The sequence below is a fragment of the Oculina patagonica genome, chromosome 4, assembly GCF_052425735.1.
Source record: "Oculina patagonica isolate OP01 chromosome 4, crgOcupat, whole genome shotgun sequence".
Classification (NCBI taxonomy): domain Eukaryota; kingdom Metazoa; phylum Cnidaria; class Anthozoa; order Scleractinia; family Oculinidae; genus Oculina; species Oculina patagonica.
The window spans coordinates 4,546,132-4,568,275 of record NC_135761.1 but is presented as its reverse complement, the minus strand read 5'-3'; the positions used below and the strand labels follow the sequence as shown (position 1 = coordinate 4,568,275).

At 37.9% G+C, this 22,144-nt stretch overlaps 1 protein-coding gene across 1 annotated transcript; it reads left to right on the top strand.

The window, feature by feature from the left end:
• Positions 1 to 20: 20 nt before the first annotated feature.
• Positions 21 to 21,554, top strand: LOC144651233 (uncharacterized). The gene is made up of 10 exons (XM_078511161.1): positions 21 to 113; positions 293 to 360; positions 9,414 to 9,463; positions 11,640 to 11,701; positions 12,934 to 12,996; positions 15,747 to 16,074; positions 17,781 to 17,930; positions 18,111 to 18,233; positions 19,593 to 19,973; positions 20,315 to 21,554. Exons 4-10 carry the CDS (start codon positions 11,654 to 11,656, stop codon positions 20,575 to 20,577), a joined length of 1,356 nt encoding a protein of 451 aa, XP_078367287.1. The 5' UTR covers positions 21 to 113; positions 293 to 360; positions 9,414 to 9,463; positions 11,640 to 11,653; the 3' UTR covers positions 20,578 to 21,554.
• Positions 21,555 to 22,144: the final 590 nt, after the last annotated feature.

Sequence of the window (22,144 nt, the reverse complement as noted above, 5' to 3'; positions counted from 1 at the left end):
CTGTTGTTATTTAAACTGACTCTTCACAACATTTTTATGATATACAGCAGCTGGCGACTAACTCAATACAAGATAAGACTGCCATACCATCTAAAATAAAGACCATCTTTCAGGTACTTATATAAATGAAGGATATTGATATATTAAAGTGAGTCATTTTGCCATTATCCAAATGAAAATACATAGGAAAAATACCAAAAATTACAACTTTACAAACAATGGCAGTTTATTAACTTTCTTTATATACTCATGCATGTTGAATATGTTTTGTTTCTTGCGTTTCATTACACAGCCGCCTACTATTTAATTGTGAATTATATGCGATAAAAGAAAAGCAAAGGAAAGTCAGACTACGGAAAGGTGAGTGTTAAGCAAGTAAATAAGTAAGTAGTTTTTTTTTTTTTTCACGTAACACCTAAGAGCTTAAGGGTAGCACTTAATAGAAACTCGCTTGAACGTGCACATGATGAAATAAGAGACGGCAAATGCGACAAAGTTTATTTAAATATCGTCCGGCGACTTTCAAGTTCTGCAAACAAATTATCAGAGGTAAATTTAACGATAAAAGATGCACACGAGAACGACAAACATAAGGGTTATAGATCTCGCCTACGTTGGACAAACTCTCAAATGTTTGCAAAAAGTCAAGCCTCGAAAGCTTGTGCTATTTCAACGTTTATCTGAAATGCGAGTCAAACTCGGATGAAATCCTTGTGTAACAGTTGTTCTCCTCTCCCTTATGTTAATGAAAGGTGCGTGCATGCAAAAGCCCTTTTGCCAAAAATCATCGTCGTCGCACATGTATATAAAGCGATTATTTCGTTAGAAAACGTCGCTAGCGAAATGCGACAGTATTTTTATGGATTTGCTTTTCATTTTTCTTACTCAGTGCTGGTTTCAGTTTCCTCCTCAAGTAGACTTTTCGAGGAATATTTTCGTCTGACAACATTGCGGCAAAAAAGAAATAGTTTTGATCGATCAGTTGTTTTTCAATCTATATATCTGCTTGATCAAGCAGATTTATCAACTTATTCTTCAGTCAAAGCATTGAGCGGGCCGCTGGTTTGTAACCAACATAAAAAAGGTGTTTTACGGACTTTCCTCTATTGTAAATATCACTGCTCATATATTTTAGATCGACAAATCTAAATAAGTAACAAACTGCAAGATGCTTGCAATGATCTGAACTAGACACCGACGTACGCAAACACACTCGAACGAAGCGGTCTAGCAAGGAACCAATTTCAGCTAAAATCAACTTAGACCTTTGTCAAAGCGAATGTAGTAGCCGAGAGAGGCGATCATTTTAAGTCGATCTATTTTTCACACACTTTTTTTTGTTTTCCTCCTAAACAGACATTTATAACTCTGTTATGAGTTTGACTGACTTTCAAATGCTTGCTAAATAGTCAAGGCTACCATGTATGATGTGCTATCTCCATGCATGGTTGCCCAAAATGTGGAAGTCTTGGTTGGATAAAAAACATGTGCTGTCTTCATGTCGTTCTGAAGTACGCCTGCATGAAAAGTGGCATCAGAATCAGTTCTCTTTTCAATTTGTTTTGCTGCGCTTATAAAACGTCGCAACATAGAAAAGCGATAACTTTTGCTCAATTTGTTTCGGCGCTCTATTCTTTAAGTTGTCCTCACCGGCCAGATATTTTAACTACGTTCGAAAACGTCACGAAGAGGTATGCGACACTATTTTTACGGATTTGCTTTTCACTCACTTGCTTCAGTTATCTTCTTCGAATGGACTTTTCAACGATAGTTTTCGCTTGGCAACATCGCGACAAAAAAAAGATTGAGTTAGTTTTCATCGATTTGTTTTTTAATCTATACTTTTAGATTTTCTCCTCGATCGAGCAGATTTATCAACCTATTATTTTGCCACAAAAAAATCCATTATTTTTATCGACATAGTTTCCACTCGATTCTTTCAGTTGTCCTCCTCGCGTGGGTTAATTGTAACAACATCAGTTTCTCGAGTACGAGTACTTATTACTAACTTACGGTAAAATCTTGTACAAAATGGGATGAACTTATACCAATCATCTGCAGACAAAAAGTAAAAACTAAAAACATTTACTTATATGTAGGGCCGTAACCAGACATTTGCCATAGACTAGGCAAGATCTTGCTAAAGGGTTTTAGGGGGGAAGCCCACAAAAAAATTTTGACTGAATCTAGAAGCTCTGAAACTCTTTCTTCAAACTTTTTATAAGACATTTCTTGAGAAATATAAATCTTGTTGAACTGGGGATTATTTTCCCAACAAATCATATATTTTTTTTAATTTTGGGTAAAAAATCTAGACGAGGCAAGTGACTCGTCTTGCCTCTTGCTAGTTACAGCCCTGATAAACCGAATAAATTGCGTTTGAACATCGTTTTAGGTTGTTGGAGTTAATGTACCGGTATGTATCTATTGGTTCTAGACCAGTGGTAATTAATAGCTGGTAAAGCTGCAAACAGTTACTTGTAATAACAATTTGAAATCTTCGCCGGAAACAACTAAGGTCGGTGGATATATTTAATACGACAAACAAAAGAAAATAAGGAATCATAACCAAAAGGATGATGTCTTAAGTCAACTCGACGCCATGATAATTTTTTAAACACCTTTCATGAGTAGTACTCGCGTGCAACATTTGAGCGGTTGGTAAAAAGTGATTTGGATAAAAAGAAGTGTAACAAGTAATTGTTAACTGCTTCATTACCCTTGTTTATTAAAATAATGTCCAGAAGTGCTGCGTTGAACCTTATCCTCGTGGGCAAACAAGAAAAAACAAAATATTTATTACAATGATTACTATTCCATCTCCGGCGAAATTTCCGTTTTCGAAAATACGTTGGCTGTCAGTGTCGAGACGGGCGGAATCGTTTTATAAATTTTAAGTTACGCTACTTAAACTCTGCTTCGATGGAACACCAATATGGCGGATAAGTCGGTTGCCATGACGATGGAGAAATCTGGTCACGTGAGTGAAAACGCTCTATTCCGGCCTAACAAGGATGTCATTCTACAGGAAGAGTTGAGCACAAGCCGGAGAACAACATGCAGTTAAAAGACATGCCTTGTATGCATGGAAATCGAAATTTATTTTAGTCTTTTGTCTATATTACTACTCTACCAAAATTAGATTTCAATCAACATAAATGTGCTTATTTATTTATGAACTGTGGCACCGGATGTATTAACCGATCCTACAAAATAAATAAGTAATCGACGGATAGTGGACATTATTCCAAATTAAAATAAACATTGAAATTCTGGAACTCTATCTTTTCGTCTAGCTCTTATTGTCAAAAGATAATCTGAACGCGAAAATCGAATGTTGCCAGCAAACTTTCCAGAACATCAAAGGCATTGACTGAAATTAATCCATATGCAAAACGGAACATATACAAAGCGCCCAAAGAAAAACCATCAATTATCGCTTTCAATAAAAATTAAAAAACTGCAGCATGGGAACTCTGCCCCTTATATGAGCTTAATTAATCGGGCGTGGCCGATTTAAGGTTTACCCTTTGGTCGTCCTAGAGCGTAGTCTCCTGGCGCGGCCAAAAAGACGGGGATAGCTCGGGGTTGCTACAAAACCGCTACGGGTGACGCATACCGCAATGGTTTTCATTTTAGTTTTGACAGGAAATCGTTGCAGGCACACTTGGTCGACTTTTGGGTTAATGTGTAATCAGGTTGTGTTTTTTTGCTTCGGCGGAAGGACAGAGAAAAAAGCTTACGGTGCAAAGTACAGTATGGAGCCCAGTTCTCGGCCACTTTTGACGTAAACTTGTATTTCTTACCTCAGAAGAACCGCAGGAACTTGAAATTTCTCCCAGAGCTAGCTACATTATTCAGCTTTTTGGTGTAAAGCTATCGACCGGTCAAAAATTAATTTGCCCGAGCAATAATAAAAATAAAAGCTCCATTTGTGGGCCCAGTTCTCGGCCACCTTGGCCCAGTTCTCGGCCACTTTTGACGTAAACTTGTATTTCTTACCTCAGAAGAACCGCAGGAACTTGAAATTTCTCCCAGAGCTAGCTACATTATTCAGCTTTTTGGTGTAAAGCTATCGACCGGTCAAAAATTAATTTGCCCGAGCAATAATAAAAATAAAAGCTCCATTTGTGGGCCCAGTTCTCGGCCACCTTGGCCCAGTTCTCGGCCACTTTTGACGTAAACTTGTATTTCTTACCTCAGAAGAACCGCAGGAACTTGAAATTTCTCCCAGAGCTAGCTACATTATTCAGCTTTTTGGTGTAAAGCTATCGACCGGTCAAAAATTAATTTGCCCGAGCAATAATAAAAATAAAAGCTCCATTTGTGGGCCCAGTTCTCGGCCACTAAAAAGCTTGTGCGTAATTATCTGTAAAAAAATGCTCAATTAATTTTCACAGTCATAAAATCACTCTGTAAACCTATTTATACTATATCGATCCCAAATTATTTTTACGATGCTTTGTTTTACTTTAGAAAAGAAGGATTTTAACGCGCCTAGTTGCCTATGTGCAGGTTCTGGCAAAACCGCATTGTGTGACCCGTGCATTTAGATGGTTTATTGCAGTGAAAAGGTCTTGAAAGATTTAGGTGTTGTAGAAATAATAGACAAGACAAGACTCAGCTCAAAACTTAGAGATAAGATTGAACTTTATTCTTAAAACATTTATTTCTTTCATTCTGGCAGCAGCAGATGAAATTATATTAAAAACCAAGCGCTAAGCTGTGATAGCGAGCAGGGTGGCCGAGAACTGGCAAATACGCAAACGTCGCAAGAAAAAATTTCGAAGTAAATTAAGACCAAAAAATACAACGGTTCAACGAAAAGTTAACTAAAGCAGAAAGCTGAATTATTCTACGTTTCACATGCCAAAAATTAGCTCGTATGGTGGGGGCTTTTGGATAAAATACGAGTTTAACTACATCCATGAATTTTAAGGAGCCGTAAACAAACAAATTTTTCGGGAATGCAAATTCACCTACCTCCGCGTAAACTCGACGTGTGAGCTTTCTATATCGAATTGAACGATCAAACTCAAGATACTTAAAGCACACGAATCAGTCTATCGTTTGAAGGAAATACCTTTTTCTTTTGATTCAACTGGAGTGTGAAAAAACGCGTTAAACACAAAGTGGCCGAGAACTGGGCCCCATACTGTACAATTGCACTTACTTTGACAAGTTAAAGTTATTTTTGTAAATGAAAAAGGTAACGTCATTGATGTCACGCAGTGTTTTTTTTTTTTTAGCAAACTAGATGGTTTGCTGGTTTCTGACTATGAATGGGGGTGTGATCTTGCGGTATATTTTTTGAGCCTGACTCCGCCGTAAAACTTTTTTTTTATTTAGCAAGAACTTTGTCGATTTTCATTTCTGAACAATTGGTCGTCAAGTCGTTTGTCACAAAGAGTAGAATGTTTGTACAGCATGTTTTGGAATTATTTTAGATTTGGTTAGTAAGACGCTTCTGAAGACCTGAGCAAAACATTGGGTATGTACAGTATTAATAGGAACTTGAATGGAATTTTTCACAAGTTGGATAAAGGTATCAACTGAAAAAAATGGAATTCAAAATGAGAACTTGGATTTTGTTGTAATTAAATTTTATCGCGGATTGGATGCATAATATCACGGCTTTGAAAGTCTTCAAATAATTAGAAAGGTTCCTTTCTTCCTTTTGATCTTATTGTTATTTTCATGTATTGATTATTCGAAAGTGGTTTTCGTTGATACGAAAAAAAAAAAACGGGTTTTCACTGAATTGCTTGAAGTATTTTTAGACGTGATAATATTGGCTTAATCAAATTACATTGTGCACGAAATTTGTCTTGAAACTTTGAGGAAATTGAAATTTTTGTTTGACAGTAGTGTATGAAAGGCATTTTATAGAACTGAATAAAAAATAAGAAACATTGATAAAGGTTATTTCAAAGATTTATTTTGCCTGATTTTGAAGGGTTTCAGGAGTTTTAAAGAGTGCTGGTAAACGGCTGTATGTTGTTTGTGATTACGGATCTTATTTAGTTTCGAACGCTCTAATTTTTGAAAGGTTAAAACAGGTTAAAACCGGGCGGTTTCATGAGTTTTTTGGGTAGAAAGGTACGGTGGTGGTCAAAAAAAAAAAAATGTTTAGAAAGGAATGACTGTAGTAGCACGTAAGTCGGAGGTTTGCGTGAGTCACGGGGTATAGTATGCGTGAGCTGGATTTCCGGCGTCATAACGGCATGTTTTGTTTACTGAAAGATACACTCGACGTTTAGTTAGCTTAGTCGGCTTGGGAAACTATTTTAAAAATGAATGTTGTAATAGTTAATTAATAGTAGTCTAGAATTAACCCACTCTCGATTGGAGTCTGTTCTGGATTCGCGCTACCTTTTCGCCGCGGAGGAATTTTGTAAAATTTCGCTAGTGGAAAGAGGTACTGTAAGAACAGTATCAATAACTCAAAAGGAGGAACTTCTTTGTAGCTCTGAATTAGGACGTATGATAAAATTTTAGAATAAGAAACTTTCGATATATGGTTTTCATATTGTTTTTGTCAATTTCCTTTTGTGGCAGATTTTTTGAGAATCAGCTTTTCTTTCGTGTGATGACAGACACAGGACAGAACGAGAGGTGGATGAGAAAGATGCCGAAGATGAATAGGCACCGAAAAACGACAAGAACCGTCAAGGACTTATCTTTAGAGGACGGGGAGTTTTGGCATACTGTATTTCGAGGACTGGACTGGACTAGTAAAACGCGGACTAGTAAAACGCGGACTTGTAAAACGCGGACTAGTATAACGCGGACTAGTAAAACGCGGACTTGTAAAACGCGGACTAGTAAAACGCGGACTCAGGTAAAACGCGGACTTGTAAAAGGCGGACTAGTAAAACGTGGACTAGTAAAACGCGGACTTGTAAAACGAGGACTAGTAAAACGCGGACTTGTAAAACGCGGACTTGTAAAACGAGGGCTTGTTAAGCACGGACTTGTAGAACGCGGACTTGTAAAACAAGCGCTTGTAAATCGGATAAAACTAAACGGTTTAGCGAGCGAAATAATTTGTGTTTGAAGCTCTTGTGTGTTTCTTCGACGGCATATTTCTAGCTTTTTTGAGCACTCTATGGTCTGTTTTAGCGTGGAGATGTTTTTGCAGTATAGCACATGTTCGTTCTGCAAACCCCTACTAAAACAACGGGATTGATGCTATGAGTTGTGTGCATATGTTTCTTTCTTTCCACCACTTGACGTCTGTTGAGTGCAGTCGTTTGTATTGCTCGCACGAGGTAAAACGGGGCCCGTCCAGAAATCAACAGTCAATCGTAAATAAAGGTGACGGGCCTACACGACTCCTACGTTCGTGACATTAGAATATTTGCCGTTAAATGTTTAAATTCGGTCTTTCGACCTTATTTGCTTCTGACTTCTTTCTGAGGGTACTGTTTTAATTTGGGGGCAATATGTGGTAAATAAAGGTGACGGGCCTACACGACTCCTACGTTCGTGACATTAGAACATTTGCCGTTATATGTTCAAATTCGGTCTTTCGACCTTATTTGCTTCTGACTTCTTTCTGAGGTTACTGTTTTTTGAGACATTATGTATTGAAGAGAGCCGTAAGATGATTGTGGCCAAGGAATTCGAAGTGTCTAGAGGCGTTTTACAAGTCCGCGTTTTACTAGTCCGCGTTTTACTAGTCCAGTCCAGTCTACAAGTTAAAGACACATCAACACCACCCCACTGTGAATTGCCATAGCACAGACAAAATTATAGTCAATATCTTATGTGTTTTTAAGAGAATTACATAAGCACCATGGCATGTCTTGTCTTGCCTTACATTGACATGCAATAATTTGGAAATACTAAGCTCGTAACAGTTTAAGACAGAATCCATCAGGAATTTGAGTAACATTAATTTTAGTTACGCAACAATTGAGCACCAGAATAATTTAAATCCTTGTGTTCTTTCATACCTTGTTAAAGGCTTGACATGTGATAACACCAACATAACACCAACAACAGTTCTTTATCAGTGGGGTTTGAAGAAAAAATGGAAACATCATCACACAGTTGACCCCCATGCAAAAACACTCCAGGATGTCACGGGACTGTTTGGTGTCCGTCTGCCAATTTCTAACTTCAAATTCCAATGTTAAATTCACATTAAATTTTTTCAATATTTCTTAGTTGTCTAAATTTTACTAATTCTTTTAAAAAAACTATCACCTGCCAAACATCCCCAAAAATCACTCAAAAAATTACAAAATACCACAATACATAGATACATGGGATGAGTGAAGTTTCCTTGGATTCCTTGAAACACCAACAAGATATTTCCGTTTAAGGTGGCTGATAATGGGTTTCAGTATTTCCCAGTCCTTATACTTTGGTTCAGGACTAAAAGCCTTCATCAATTGCTATTACAGTAATGGTATGAAACAAATGTTCAATCATTCATCAACAAGTTGTGATCATTTTCTTGACAATAGTAGTTCCCCGGTAAACAGTTGTAGTACTGTCCCATCAAAGTGCAATGCCTGGAAAATACCGAAAAGCACACGACCTTCAGGTGAAACCGCACCTTACAGTATTACCAATACACTGCACTTTGCTAAGTCTTAAAACTTTACATTGTCTAGTCGTCTACTTCAATCGTTTATTTGTATTGTGTGAGATACATTTATAAATTGAAACCATCATGTCATTAAGTAATAATGCAATCTCGACAACGTTCTAGATATTATATTATGCACACTAATACAGCTCATGCAAGCCCTGTGACTTACACAAACACAGTCGGACTGAGTGCTACTTAAGTAACTGCTTCGTGGTTTCTGCTGTACTGAACCCTGCCTTTCAAGGCAAAGCGCCCGATTTTAAGCTTCTCAAGCTTCTCGATGTTCTTGTTCATTTTTATATCCCGCACAGTACTTCTATTCAGGTGTCATTAAAACGAAACGAAACATGCTCAGAGCATGGTAAGATACCGCAATTCAATACACGATAAATAGTTCCCTCAATGCAGTCTATGCCCTCTGTGATACAGCTTAGAAGTGAGATTGATACTTTTGGAACAAGCCTAGAATTTCAAAGAAGAGGAGTTTATTTTTCTCGTCTGACAGACAGAAATAAAAACAGGACGACAAATTAACAGTCTAGAAAGTTGACATCCCGCGGCGCACAGTTTACCATAAGAAAGCTACTCACTTATTCAAATTTATTTAAAACAGTGCCGAAAGTGCGTTCTTTACCTCTGCTAACTAATTAGACAATCGCATCAGACAGCTAACCGTTGTTATTAAAACTGTTATTAAAACTGGCTTCCAATTTAACAACATTTTTATGATATATATGATATACAGCAGCTGGCGAATAACTTAATACAAGATAAGACTGCCATACCATCTGAAATAAAGACCATCTTTCAGGTACTTATACACTATAAAAGAAAAGCAAAGGAAAGCCAGACCACAGAAAGGTGAGTGTTTAGTAAGTAGATAAGTAAGTAATTTCTTTTTTCACGTAACACCCAAGAGCTTACCATTAAACTCGTTTGAACGTGCACATAATGAAATAAGAAACGAAAAATGCGACAAAGTTTATTTAAATATCGTCGACTTTCAAGTTATGAAAACATATGATCAGGGGTAAAATTTAAGAATTAAAAGTTGCACATGAGTACGATGACAAACATAAGGGTTAAAGATCTCGCCTTCGTTGGACAAACTCTCAAATGTTTGCAAATAGTAAAGCCTCGAAAGCTTGTGCTATTTCAACGTTTATCTGAAATGCGAGTCACACTCGAATAAAATTCTTGTGTATCAGTTATTCTCCTCTCCCTTATTTTAATGTAAGGTGCGTGCACGCAAAAGCCCTTTTGCCAAAAAAGTTACACGCGCGCGACATTTACAGGGATTTATCAACTTATTCTTCAGTCAAAGCATTGAGCGGGTCGCCGGTTTGTAACCAACATAAAAAAGTGTTTCAAGGTCTTTCCTCTATTGTGAATATCACTGCTCATATATTTTAGATCGACGAATCTAATTGAGTAACAAACTGCAAGATGCTTGCAATGATCTGAACACTTTTTACGTGCTAGACACCGACGTACGAAAACACACTCGAACGAAGGGTCTAGCAAGGAACTAATTTCAGCTAAAATCAACTCAGACCTTTCTCTAAGAAAATGTAGTAGCCGAGAGAGGCGATTATTTGAAGTCGATCTATTTTTCACACACTTTTTTCTGTTTTCCTCCTAAACAGACATTTATAACTCTCTTATAATTTCGACTGACTTTCAAATGCTTGCTAAATAGTCAAGGCTACCATGTATGATGTGCTATCTCCATGCATGGTTGCCCAAAATGTGGAAGTCTTGGTTGGATAAAAAACATGTGCTGTCTTCATGTCGTTATGAAATACGCCTGCATGAAAATGTGGAAGTCTTGCTTGGATAAATTAAAAAACATGTGCTGTTTTCATGTCGTTCTGAAATACGCCTGCATGAAAAGTGCCATCAGAGTCAGTTCTCTTTTCAATTTGTTTTGCTGCGCTTATGAAACGTCGCAACATAGAAAAGCGATAATTTTTGCTCAATTTGTTTCGGCGCTCTTTTCTTTAAGTTGTCCTCGGAAACATTTGTCGGCATTGAAACTGGAACAAATTCAGCAAGCTAAATAAAGAACCAAGAAAATTTTCCAGAGCCGGGAACCATCAAGCAGAAGACGCCTTCAACAAATATGTTGGCTGTCTGTTGAGACAGGCAGAATCGTTTTATAATTTTTAAGTTATTTGAGATGGCTGCTTGATAAAAAAAATATTTTCAATCTTAATTTTTTATTCATTTCGTATCGGCTAAAAATTTTCCGAGGGAAAAAAAAGAGTCAGTTTATTTCGTTTATTGTTATAAATTCCTTTATTCCTTTTCCTCCACAAGCAGTTTTTCTAACGGATTCGGTGTTTTTGTTTCAAAGAAATTACTACAGAGGAAGGCTAAAACATTTTTCCGCTTGCTCCAAAAAGGGGGAAAAATACATGTTGGAGTTTATGTATGTATCTATTGGTTCCAGATCAGCGGTCATATATAACTGGTTCAGCTACAAACTTATTTTTAATAACAGTTTTAAATCTTCAAAACAACTAAGGTCGGTGGATATATTTAATACGACAAACAAAAGAAAATAAGGAATCATAACCAAAAGGATGATGTCTTAAGTCAACTCGACGCAATGATATTTTTTTAAACACCTGTCATGAGTAGTACTCGCGTGCAACATTTGAGCGGTTGGTAAAAAGTGATTTGGATAAAAAGAAGTGTCAAGTAATTGTTAACTGTTTTATTATCCTTGTTTATTAAAATAATGTCCAGAAGTACTGCGTTGAACCAGGAGCACTGGTTGAACCTTATCCTCGTAAGCAAAAAGGAAAAACGAAATCTATCTAGCTATTTCTCTAGCTATCATGATTATTATTATTTTATGATTCCTTCTCTAAAATTTCCATTAGCGTACGTTATTGCAAAATCCATCTTCATATTCAATTATTACTAGCTGCCAACTGGGTCACGATCCCGCGAATTTTCATTGTTCTGTAACCATGGCTATAGTACGTCAGTGAAAGAGTGAATATTTTATACAAGATCATTTATTTTTCAGGTGATTTACGTCAAATGGAGGTCACGAAGAACGTGGGCCAAGTTTTCCCTTTAAAGAAGATGGTAAGATAGTTCTTTTGAGATAATTTTTGTTTACTTCTTTTAAACTTTTAGCACGGATTTGCATTTAATCTTAATAAATTCAACTAGTAAAAAAGAAACGGTTGACTTTCTATATAGGAATTGTGAAAACTAATTAATTTCGAAAATACGAGGTATGTCTTCTGTGAATACAGGTGGAAGAATAAAATAGACACAAAAACTGTTGGCCGTGTGAGAAATGAATGAAGTTTGAATCGATTTGTTAAACAGTACTTCCAGTTGCCTAATGCCCGCTTGTTTGTAAATAAAGGTGTCCGTTTTGAATATATCCTATTTTGCTGAATATTTCAGTATTTGGGGACATAAATAAACGGTCAACAGGCTGGATCGTCAGGTTGTTTACATCAAAAACAAAAGAAAGTCAAAAAGATATGACAGTTTCTACGTTTTCTCTAATTGGAAAAAACTGGATGTTAAACGATACGATTTGTCATCAGGGATAGAGTAACACATGAATGAAGATAATTTTCCGTCATTTTATTTGGTTGTTTTCTTTTGTTTAGTTGGTCCACACTAGCAAGGTAACGACAAAATAACATAACGGCAAGGTTACCCAAATGCGAACGTTCGTTTCGAGCAGACTTTTCTCGTACTTGTTTTGCTTGGAAAACTCGCGCTACGGAGAAAGACGATTTATTGCTTGAATACATCGCAACAAATTACTTTTGATCGATATGCGTTTCGTTCATTCTCAGTTTTATTTTTCTCACCCAGAATAAACTTTTCAACTTAGTTATTTCCCTTAGTTTTCCTCCACAAACAGTTTTTCCAACAGATTGTTTTTGCTTGAAAACAATACGATAGAGAAAGACTGAATTGCTTAAAAAATCGATTTGTTTGTCGCTTGCTCTAGAAGGGGTGAAAATAGTTCTTTCAAGGGATAAAAGAAAATGCAATAAAAATGATGTAGTGGTGCATTTTTCAGGTTTACATGTCGTCAATACATTTCTTCAAACACTTCCTAGAGAAGCATTCGGCGAGATGCGGTCAAAATATTTCAGTCAGGATTTAACGCGTCTTCGTTTATACCTCCGTTTATAACTAAAATTGTCTCGACACCTATTGAATATTTCATATCACTGAGGATTGAACCTGGTTAACGAAATATCAACCCTTTCCTTTAACTCCCTGTCTATTTTGTGACGATGAATGAAAGAGTGAATATATCTTACATAACACAATTCTTGCTTCAGGTGACATATGCCAAAAGAAAGCCGCGACGAAGAACGAAGTTCAAGTTTTTCCAGCTAAAGAAGGTGAGATAATTACTTACTTCCTTTGAGCTATTTATCAGGAATCTGCATTAATGTAAAACAAAAATTCAATAAGTTAAGAAAATAAACGAGAGACTTACTTTAACGCGGCCGTGTAAGTCAATATATTCACAGCGTATGTATTCCGCCAATTTTAAGAAAAAAGTAAACACCAAAACATTTCGAAAAAAATGAAGATCACCCGCAATTAATTCGATCAATCGCTAACACACTAAGCTACGAGACTTCGTATTTTAACTGACGAAACACTGCAACATAATCAAACTGATAAGAATTAATTAATGGTTTTACTCAGCTTGAGAGAAAAAATATTTTGACTATTTTGTATCTATTTATTTCCTCCCAATTCGACCATCAAATTTTGATGGTCAAGTGAAACTTTTCGTTTTTAATGAGGCTCAATTGGAGTTTGATGGGTTTTTTCCTCTAACTTCGTTTATTTTTCTTTCTCAGATGCACTTGAGTAAGAAAAAAGTTATTCTACCGATATCTATTTTCGACTACTTTGAGTTTTGAAAATAAATTTTCTGAATTAAAGCCGGTCTTTCAATGCAGTCTGACTCAGTCGGCTGCGATCATTTGTTAAGCGCGTCAATGTCCCTCTGAAAAGTCGTTAAATAGGACTTAATCGGTAGAAAATATTTTTTCTGATCTTCATCCTCCACTCGATTGGTTTTTTTTCCTCCTCGATCTAACATTTAAGTTAATTGATTCGTTTAAAACGTCAAGAGAAAGAAAAGCAATTATTTTCATTAGTTTTCCTTTGCGAATAGCCTTTGAAACTTAATATTTCGCTTGAAAACATTGCGAAAGTGAAAGGGGATTAGCCTTAGGACTACATCGTTTTGCTCTGGAAGAGTGTGGATGCTTGACCCGCAAATTGGGCAATAAGTTCTCCTGCGAGCCTCGCGACTTAAAATATCTGGGACAAGAAGCGCGGGGGAAAAATTACCACGCGTAGCAGCCGCGTCTCGTACGGTTTGTCTTCCAATTTTTGGCTGATTCTTCAATCAGTTTTTCTCCAGTAATTATTTTGCCTGATAAGATCACGACCAAGAAAGACTGGATTATTTTTGCTGGATTGTTTTGCGCTCATTTCTTTTAGTTTTTAGTAGGGAATGGACTTTTTTATCTCGTTATTTCTCTAATTTTCCACATGTACAGAGGAAGACTGAGTTATTTTGCTCGCTATGTTTCCCGCTCAATTCAATTAGTTTTCTTGTCGAACACGTCGCTTCTTTCGCTTGACAACACTGCGACAGAGAAAGACTGGATATTGTTTATCGTTTTTCGGTTTACTAAATTTATTTGGATTGCTTATATATAGTCTGCGAACACAGCCGCCTCTCACCGCTTCTGGCAGCTGCATGCATTCCAAGAAAGTTTCACGAACCAGTTTTTTTCCGGACCATACCTAACATTTTCAATTGGCCGTTTAGCAATCTTCCCTGGCTCGAATCGATGTGAAAGTCACACTAGGTATTGGGGTTAGATTGAAGTCTGATCTAACATATTTTTTTATGGTTATCCATATTCCCATGGCAAAGATACATGTAAACAGAAAATTTCGAATTTAGTAAAACCTTAGTCCCGTCCCTGAACTCTCTCTTCCACGCGCCCTTTATAGGGCGCGCGAAGAGAGAGTCCAGGATAACTTGCATGCGCATGCTCAGAACGAACCAATCAGATGCGAGGAGTGTGGCGTCACTTGCTTGGGACGCACGCGCTAGTTTAAAACTGGCTCGCTCAAATGACGAATTCAACTACGCGACCGAGCGCGCGAATAAATGCAAGAAAAAAACTGTGCTCAATTGCATCCAAAATCAATTCAATAAACAGCTACAAAATACTAGGAATAGTTGACGGATAGCGATTTTTGTTTTGGCCGTTAGCTTTCAGCAGACACTGACTGCCAAGCTAGGCTTTTAAAAGTTATTCCGGTGATCCTGCTTTAGTACACGGTCGCGTAGTTGAACTCGTCATCTGTGCGCGCGCGTTTTCAAAAGGGCTGCCAAATATGGTTTTTCCCCCAATTTTGGGGGAAAAACTAGCGCATGCGTATGCAAGTTATCCTGGACTCTCTCATCGCGCGCCTGGGTTCAGCCCCTATAAAAGGCGCGCGAAAGAGAGAGTTCAGGGACTGGACTAGTAAAACCTTAGCCTGCGAATACAGCCGCCTCTCATTCGCTCCCGCTACGACGTGCGAATGAGAGGCGGCTGTATTCGCAGGCTGGTAAAACCTGAATTTTAACGGGACGAATCACAATGCAATTTCTTTCAACTATGGTCAGTGTACTGCAAATAAAATATACACGAAGAAAAATTCTGTATATCTGATTTTTAATAAATTGCAAAAATATTTCAAACCGTACTTTTGCATAATGATAATAAAGAGACCGAGACACAAACACTACGTTAATGAAATTACTTCACAATAACGCAAAAATGTGTATTTAACTTATCTTTCGGCGCCGTGAAACGTTAATTGTTTCTTGTTTTCGATTCTTTATCGCGATTTCGAGAATTGGATATTTGAAGCTAACGTACGCCGTGTAAACAATTACAGATAACATCAAAAATCAATCTAAACTTCAGTCAGCTAAAAGCAGCGTTTATCTGGCCGGGATAATTTTTCTAAAGGTTCTTGAGAATTGAAATAGCAGCCTTTTCTTCGATCGGACGAGACCTGGTGTTTTAGTAGTTATTATATTTGCGTTATCCTCTCCGTGCAGTTACAAAAGATCGGGAAAATGCTGTGGACGGTTCCTTGTTTCTTCCTCTTCGGCTTCCAGTTCATGGACTGCGTATCTGCTGGTAATCAATGCAGAGAAGAAAGGAGCGTAAGTGGGATGGCTCTACAGGGATTCGTCTTTAAAAAAATTTCCGTAACAGCCCTTCACGAGTGTGATATCAGCTGTGAAAGAGAAATCACCTGTCAGAGTTACAATTACGCCGCCGGGGAAAAGTCATGCGAACTGAATAACAGAACTAAAGAGGCAAGACCAGAGAATTTGCGCTCAGCCCCTGCATGGTTTTACAAACGACGCTTGAGCGACAGAGGTGTGTAATGCATTGTAAATACTTAGTGCCCAGCCAAATGAGAAGAAGTCACTCTATTTATGTCGAAAAATTTGGCGATTTCTACTCTTATCGGCCATGGATAGAAATCAATACCGCAGGGATTATTCTTGATTTCTGGATTCCAAATACCTAACCTTATAGGTTTTTGACTGATACTCCTTTATAATTTCTACTAAAACAATTAGCCTACTCACCATCGCTTCTTATAACCGATAGTCATCTCGGCTGCACCATTCCGGACACGTAGCTCATAGAAAACTCGAGTTCGCAGTCTAATTGTTAAATTTAGCTTAACCCAGTGACCGACTATTAGGCAAAGTCGCAATATGATTGGCTACTCAAGCGCGGTATAATTTTCGTCGGTAGAACGTCAGAAATCCGCTAATCTGACAGGTTCTCCATTGTTTTCTATTTAAACAATAGAGTGTTTCTGTTGAGGAACTATCGGCTGATAGTTGCCTCGCAGAAAGTTGATGTTCTAATTAACAAATATTAGCCCTCGAAGCGAGGCTTCGAGGGCTAATATGCTATTTTTAAGAAGATCAAATTTCCAAGGGGCAACTATCAGACCGATAGTTCCGAGACAGAAACACTCTATTGTCTTTATTGTTCACCACTAAATTTTCTTCCGCGCGCACATACAAAAACGAGCATCGTGAATTATTTTTACTTTTCAGGATAAAAAACTCAATTGAAAGCCGAAATTTAACAAACGAAACAAAACCAGACGAGAAACCCACTAAATGCAGTGAATTTGGTTGGGTTTTTTTGTCTGCAGGCACGCTTGTTTACTAAAAAAAGTAACGGGCGGGCACTATCGATCCGAGCATCTTTCTTCGGCGGGCACTCCCATGGGCTGATAGTGCCCTCCGGCGGACGAACACTATCGCGTCACGTGATCAATTTAAACCAATCAGAATCGGAGAAAATTTAGTGGTGAGCTATAAGGGCTGATAGTGCCCTCCGGCGGATGAACACTATCGCGTCACGTGATCAATTTAAACCAATCAGAATCGGAGAACCTTTGGCGCGTTGCTTTTTAATAAAAGAATCCGCCAGGACTTCGAGTATTAATTGGACAAAATTAAGTACCAAAATTATTTACATCTTATTAAAAACTTCTGTGTTACGGTTTCAAGCATCTTATCAAAAAAAATCATTTCTAAATAAACACCAAACATCGAAAACAAATTTCGAAGTTCCGGCACTGAATTCCGCTGAATCGCTTAAAAACGATTTTACAAAATAGCTGCACGTGAGAGAAAATGTTTACGTAGTTCTTGTAAACTTTGAAATTCATTTTCGCAGGCTCTGATAAGAAATTGTTGTTGGTGTTATCACGGATAATTACTTACATCTTTAGCTTTTTAAAAGCGCAGAAAAGTACACAACAGGATTTAAATTATTCTGGTGCTCGATTTTTGTCCAACTAAAATTTATATTTCTCGATTTTCCTGATGGAATCCGTTTCAATTTTTCTTGATATTTGACTTTTATAGTTTCTACTAAAACAATTAGACAACTCGCCCTCGTTTTCTATGAGCGATGGTCACTATACATGTAGTTCTTTTAGTTTTTCTGTTTTTGACTGATATCGTTTAGGGGTCAAAGAGAGCTTGAGCCACAAGAAAACTCGCGCTCGTAGTCTAATTGTTAAATGTATCTCTCTCTTTCACTGATGAAAGCTCCTCTAGGTTCCATTCCGGAGCTACCAGCTTGGTCGTGTCAGGAAATAAAGGCAAGCGAAGGAAAAGACACCATTAGCAGCAAGTACTGGCTGGATCCCACTGGGACTGGAACGGCAGTTTTGGTTTATTGTGACATGAACTTAGCAGGTTAGTCACAATTAGTTTTAATGCAGGTTGTGCGTTGCAGTTGCTTATTGATGCTGTTTTGTTAATATTATTGTTGTTAATTGTTTTCTTTTTCAACCAGACTCCTGGATTTCTTTTGGAGTATTAGGTCATGTGAATTTCAAAGATTAAAAACGTGTTTTATAATCCTTTGTTATCCAGACATCGATGAATGCATTACCGGCAACCACGACTGTGACGTGAACGCAAACTGCACCAACACTGTTGGTGGACATAATTGTACGTGCAAGGAAGGATATATTGGAAATGGAAGTTCGTGTTCAGGTAAATTGACTTTCCTTCAGTGTATAAAAGCAACCGTGACAACTGAAGTTCGCTGAATCCCAAATTTAAAACAATTTGTCTTGTGTATCCATTGTTATTGCACTGATATCGATGAATGCAGCAATGGCAGCCATAAATGCGATGTGAACGCGAACTGCACAAATACCGTTGGTGGGTACAATTGTTCGTGTAAGGAAGGATTTAACGGCAACGGAAGTTCGTGTTCAGGTAAATTGACTTTTATTCAGTGTTTGAAAGCAACTGTTAACTGGTGTTCGATGAATACCAAATTAAAAAAGGTTCGTGCAACATTGTTGTGCTGGGGCATGCGTACTTTTTCGATTTGCTAGTTCAAAGCGCCATCCGACATGTTGCAACATATTGCAACAGGGTGGGATAACGTGTGTAACATGTTATGAACTTGCGCATTTCAGTGAAATGTTGCGTGTTTTCGGCCAGCTCCCTCTAAAAGCCTGTCAACACGATCCGGCAATGTTGCACTATCGTGTTTGGGCAGAATGATACTTCTTTTATTAGCTGCAGCCTTTTAAATATCCGACGAATAAACTGTGTGCCTGATATATCCCTTTGTATTTAAGATATCGATGAATGCAGCAATGAAAGCCATAAAATAATGCGATGTAAATGCAAACAAAACAAAAAAAAATCGGCGAAGATTCGCCCCCACTAACTGCCCCTTGGTCTCCGAAAATGAGTGTTATCAGAAGTAAGTAGATTATGTACTTCTGGTGTTATTACGTATACTTAATAACTCAAAGAGGTAACAGCAGCCCCATTTATTAAAAGATTTTCAGTCCGACGCAAGGGGAAGGGGCATTTTTTAATTTTCAGTGAAAATGGTTTGTCTGGTTTATCCCTTGTTATTCAGTGTAGATATCGATGAATGAAGCAACGGCAGTCTTCAATGCGATGTGAATGCAAACAAAAGAACAAATTCGGCGATGAAAAGTCAAGCTTAGAACGGGGAAACTTCCGGCTGGTCTTCTAAGATACGATTTTGTTTTCTGCTAACCGAAGACCAGTGGATTTCTGTATTCAGTTTTTTTGCAACCGATTAGAGCGCGTGAAAAACACTGTTCACTGGTTTGGTACACAGTCAACTCTCTCTTAGACGGACACCGTCGAGACCGGCTCCAACTGTACAACTTGGAGAGATGGCCGTCTTATAGGGAGTAAAATTACGGCAAAATGACTGAAAAACTGCAGGGACGGGACCAACACAAGGTGTCCGTCTTACAGAGGTGTCCGTCTAAGAAAGAGTTGACTGTATACCACTAAATGACGCGCCATTTTTTAATTTCCAGCATGCTTTTCTGGATCGTTTATTTTCTCCTACAGCTTTGAAGAACTGTGCTGACATCTACAAATCTGGTGAAAGGAGAGACGGTGTGTACACAATCAAACCTGACAATTTGTCTGCCTTTGATGTGTTTTGTGACCAAACAACAGCCGGTGGGGGGTGGACAGTTTTTCAAAAGAGGCAGGATGGTTCGGTAGATTTCTTTCTATATTGGAGCGACTACAAAAATGGCTTCGGCAATCTAAGTGGCGAGTTTTGGCTCGGTAATGACAAGATCCACCGCCTGACTTCAGCTGATAACATGAGGCTTCGCGTGGATTTGGAAGACTTCCAAGGGAATACTGCTTATGCCGAGTACGACATGTTTGGTGTTATGAGTAAGAATGAAAAGTACAAGCTGATCCTCGGCTATTATTCAGGTATGATTTATTTCTTCATTTCAGCACAGTGAAAGCAGGGCACTTATAAAAGTGGAATATATACGGTCGCGGAAAACAACTTCCAAAAAAATCCATTCATAGGGAACAGAACCTTCTTAGGTTATAATTGGTTTGAGGTGGCTTGGAACCCAATGAAAAATCATTTCCAACATTGCTTGAAACGCTGAAAACAGCCTTTTTTCGTGCAGCTTAAATGTATAAGATATAAGTCATAAAAATATGTAAATAAAAGGTGTGTTCTGTCACTATTACTTTTAGCTATGCATCTGATACACAGGCTAATAAAACACGGTTGGTCATTTCTTGATTTAATGTCTCAGGAACTGCTGGTGACTCTCTCTCTCCTCACCGTGATCAACCATTTAGCACGCGGGATCAGGACAACGATAACTACCACTGGAACTGTGCCAGTGATCGTCACGGAGCCTGGTGGTACAAAGCATGTCTCCAGTCCAACCTGAATGGAATCTATCGTCACAGCAATCCCTGCCCCTACGATGATGGTTTGATCTGGTATCGCTGGAAGGGAAATTACTACTCCCTGAAGAGGACCGAGATGAAAATAAGACCAGTGGATTTCTGAACGAACATATTCAGTTTTATGTTTCCATTTGAAAATTGTTCAATACACAACGAGTTTAAAAAGAATTCTAGTAGTCACGTCACGTTACTGATAGAACAACGTCTGTTTTTGTAGATAACAGGTTAATTTAAAAAGTAATTACATTCTTGAAGTAGTTTTCCGGCTTAAAAAAATCAAATGACCATCAAATGTACCCAGTGTAAATACGATTTAATCAGAATCATAGTCAACTAAACATACTTTTAGTATGACATTCAGCATCTTTATGAGAAATGTTTGATTAACGAAAACAGTACTATATTATTTCTGCTGTCATTGTTATATAGCTAAGATATGGAGAGCGACACTCCGGTGAAGCCATAGGCGACACAGAGTGTCACCGGCGGAGCAGGAGATTTTTTTCTTCGGGCGTCCAGGGAAACAAAGCGGTCAACAGCAAACGCGAAACTGATACAAAAACAAGGAAAATACGCCCGAAGACAAAATAAACGCTCCGCTGGAAGTTGAAGCACCGAACACAGATCGCTAAGGGAGGGAGGGCGGGGCTCGACATTTGAACTATAGACGTGGTGTTTTACCGTCGAAAGACCAAGAACTGTGGTGCACGTTGAAGGAATGGTTAATATAGCACCGCTACACCAATAGGAGAGAGCCATGGGGATAATTAGCCATTTCCACGGGACTTATGACCTGCATGCATAATAAAGTACTATGCAAATGACTTTGAATAGATGACGCATTTCTTTCGTTTATCGGCGCAATGTTGGATGAAAACTCGAAAAGTTGAAATCAGTTGACATCGCTTTTGGTGTTCTCTTTATTAAACCGCTATATTGCTTGATTATAAAAATTACCCTCGTTAAGGTTTATGCTGGCTGTTTATGCTTATTTTTGCTTTTAATTTATTCCTCAACATTGAATAAATGTATTGCAATTGCACTTACATGGTTTGTTCTGTTCATAGTGACTACCAATGCGGGTTACCAATCTCTCTTTGTCATGATTGCGGCGCATTCTAAGGGCAATAAGAAGCTTGAGAAGCTTAAAATCGGGCGCTTAATAATTAGCTATCTGTTTTGACTTGAAAGGCAGGGTACAGTACAGTAAAAATCACTGGAAAAACAGTCACTTAAACCTATTTAGGCCGGGGGGGGGGGGGGGGCTTTTGAGGCCCGCGCTGACTTTGGACGCTTATAACTTTTTCAAGATTCAACCAAACGCTGCCACACTTTGCGCGTTTATCTAAAATTTATCTCGCAATAATTTGGTAGGATTAGTTATTGTGCCAGTAACTTGAAATCATCATGGCAACGTCATTTTGAAAGGCTTGTTTTCCCAAATTTGAATTTTTCGTGTTTCTATTTAATAATGAAAATCTGGAATGTTTTTAAGTTTGCATTATTTCTCAATGACATAATGGTCTCAATTTATAAAAATATATTTCGCACAATACAAATAAACGATTGAACTAGACGTCTAGAAAATATAAATTTGTAACACTTAACAAAGTGCAGCCTTTTCGCAATACTTCATAAAGGCGGGTTTTTTACCTGAAGACCAATTTTTC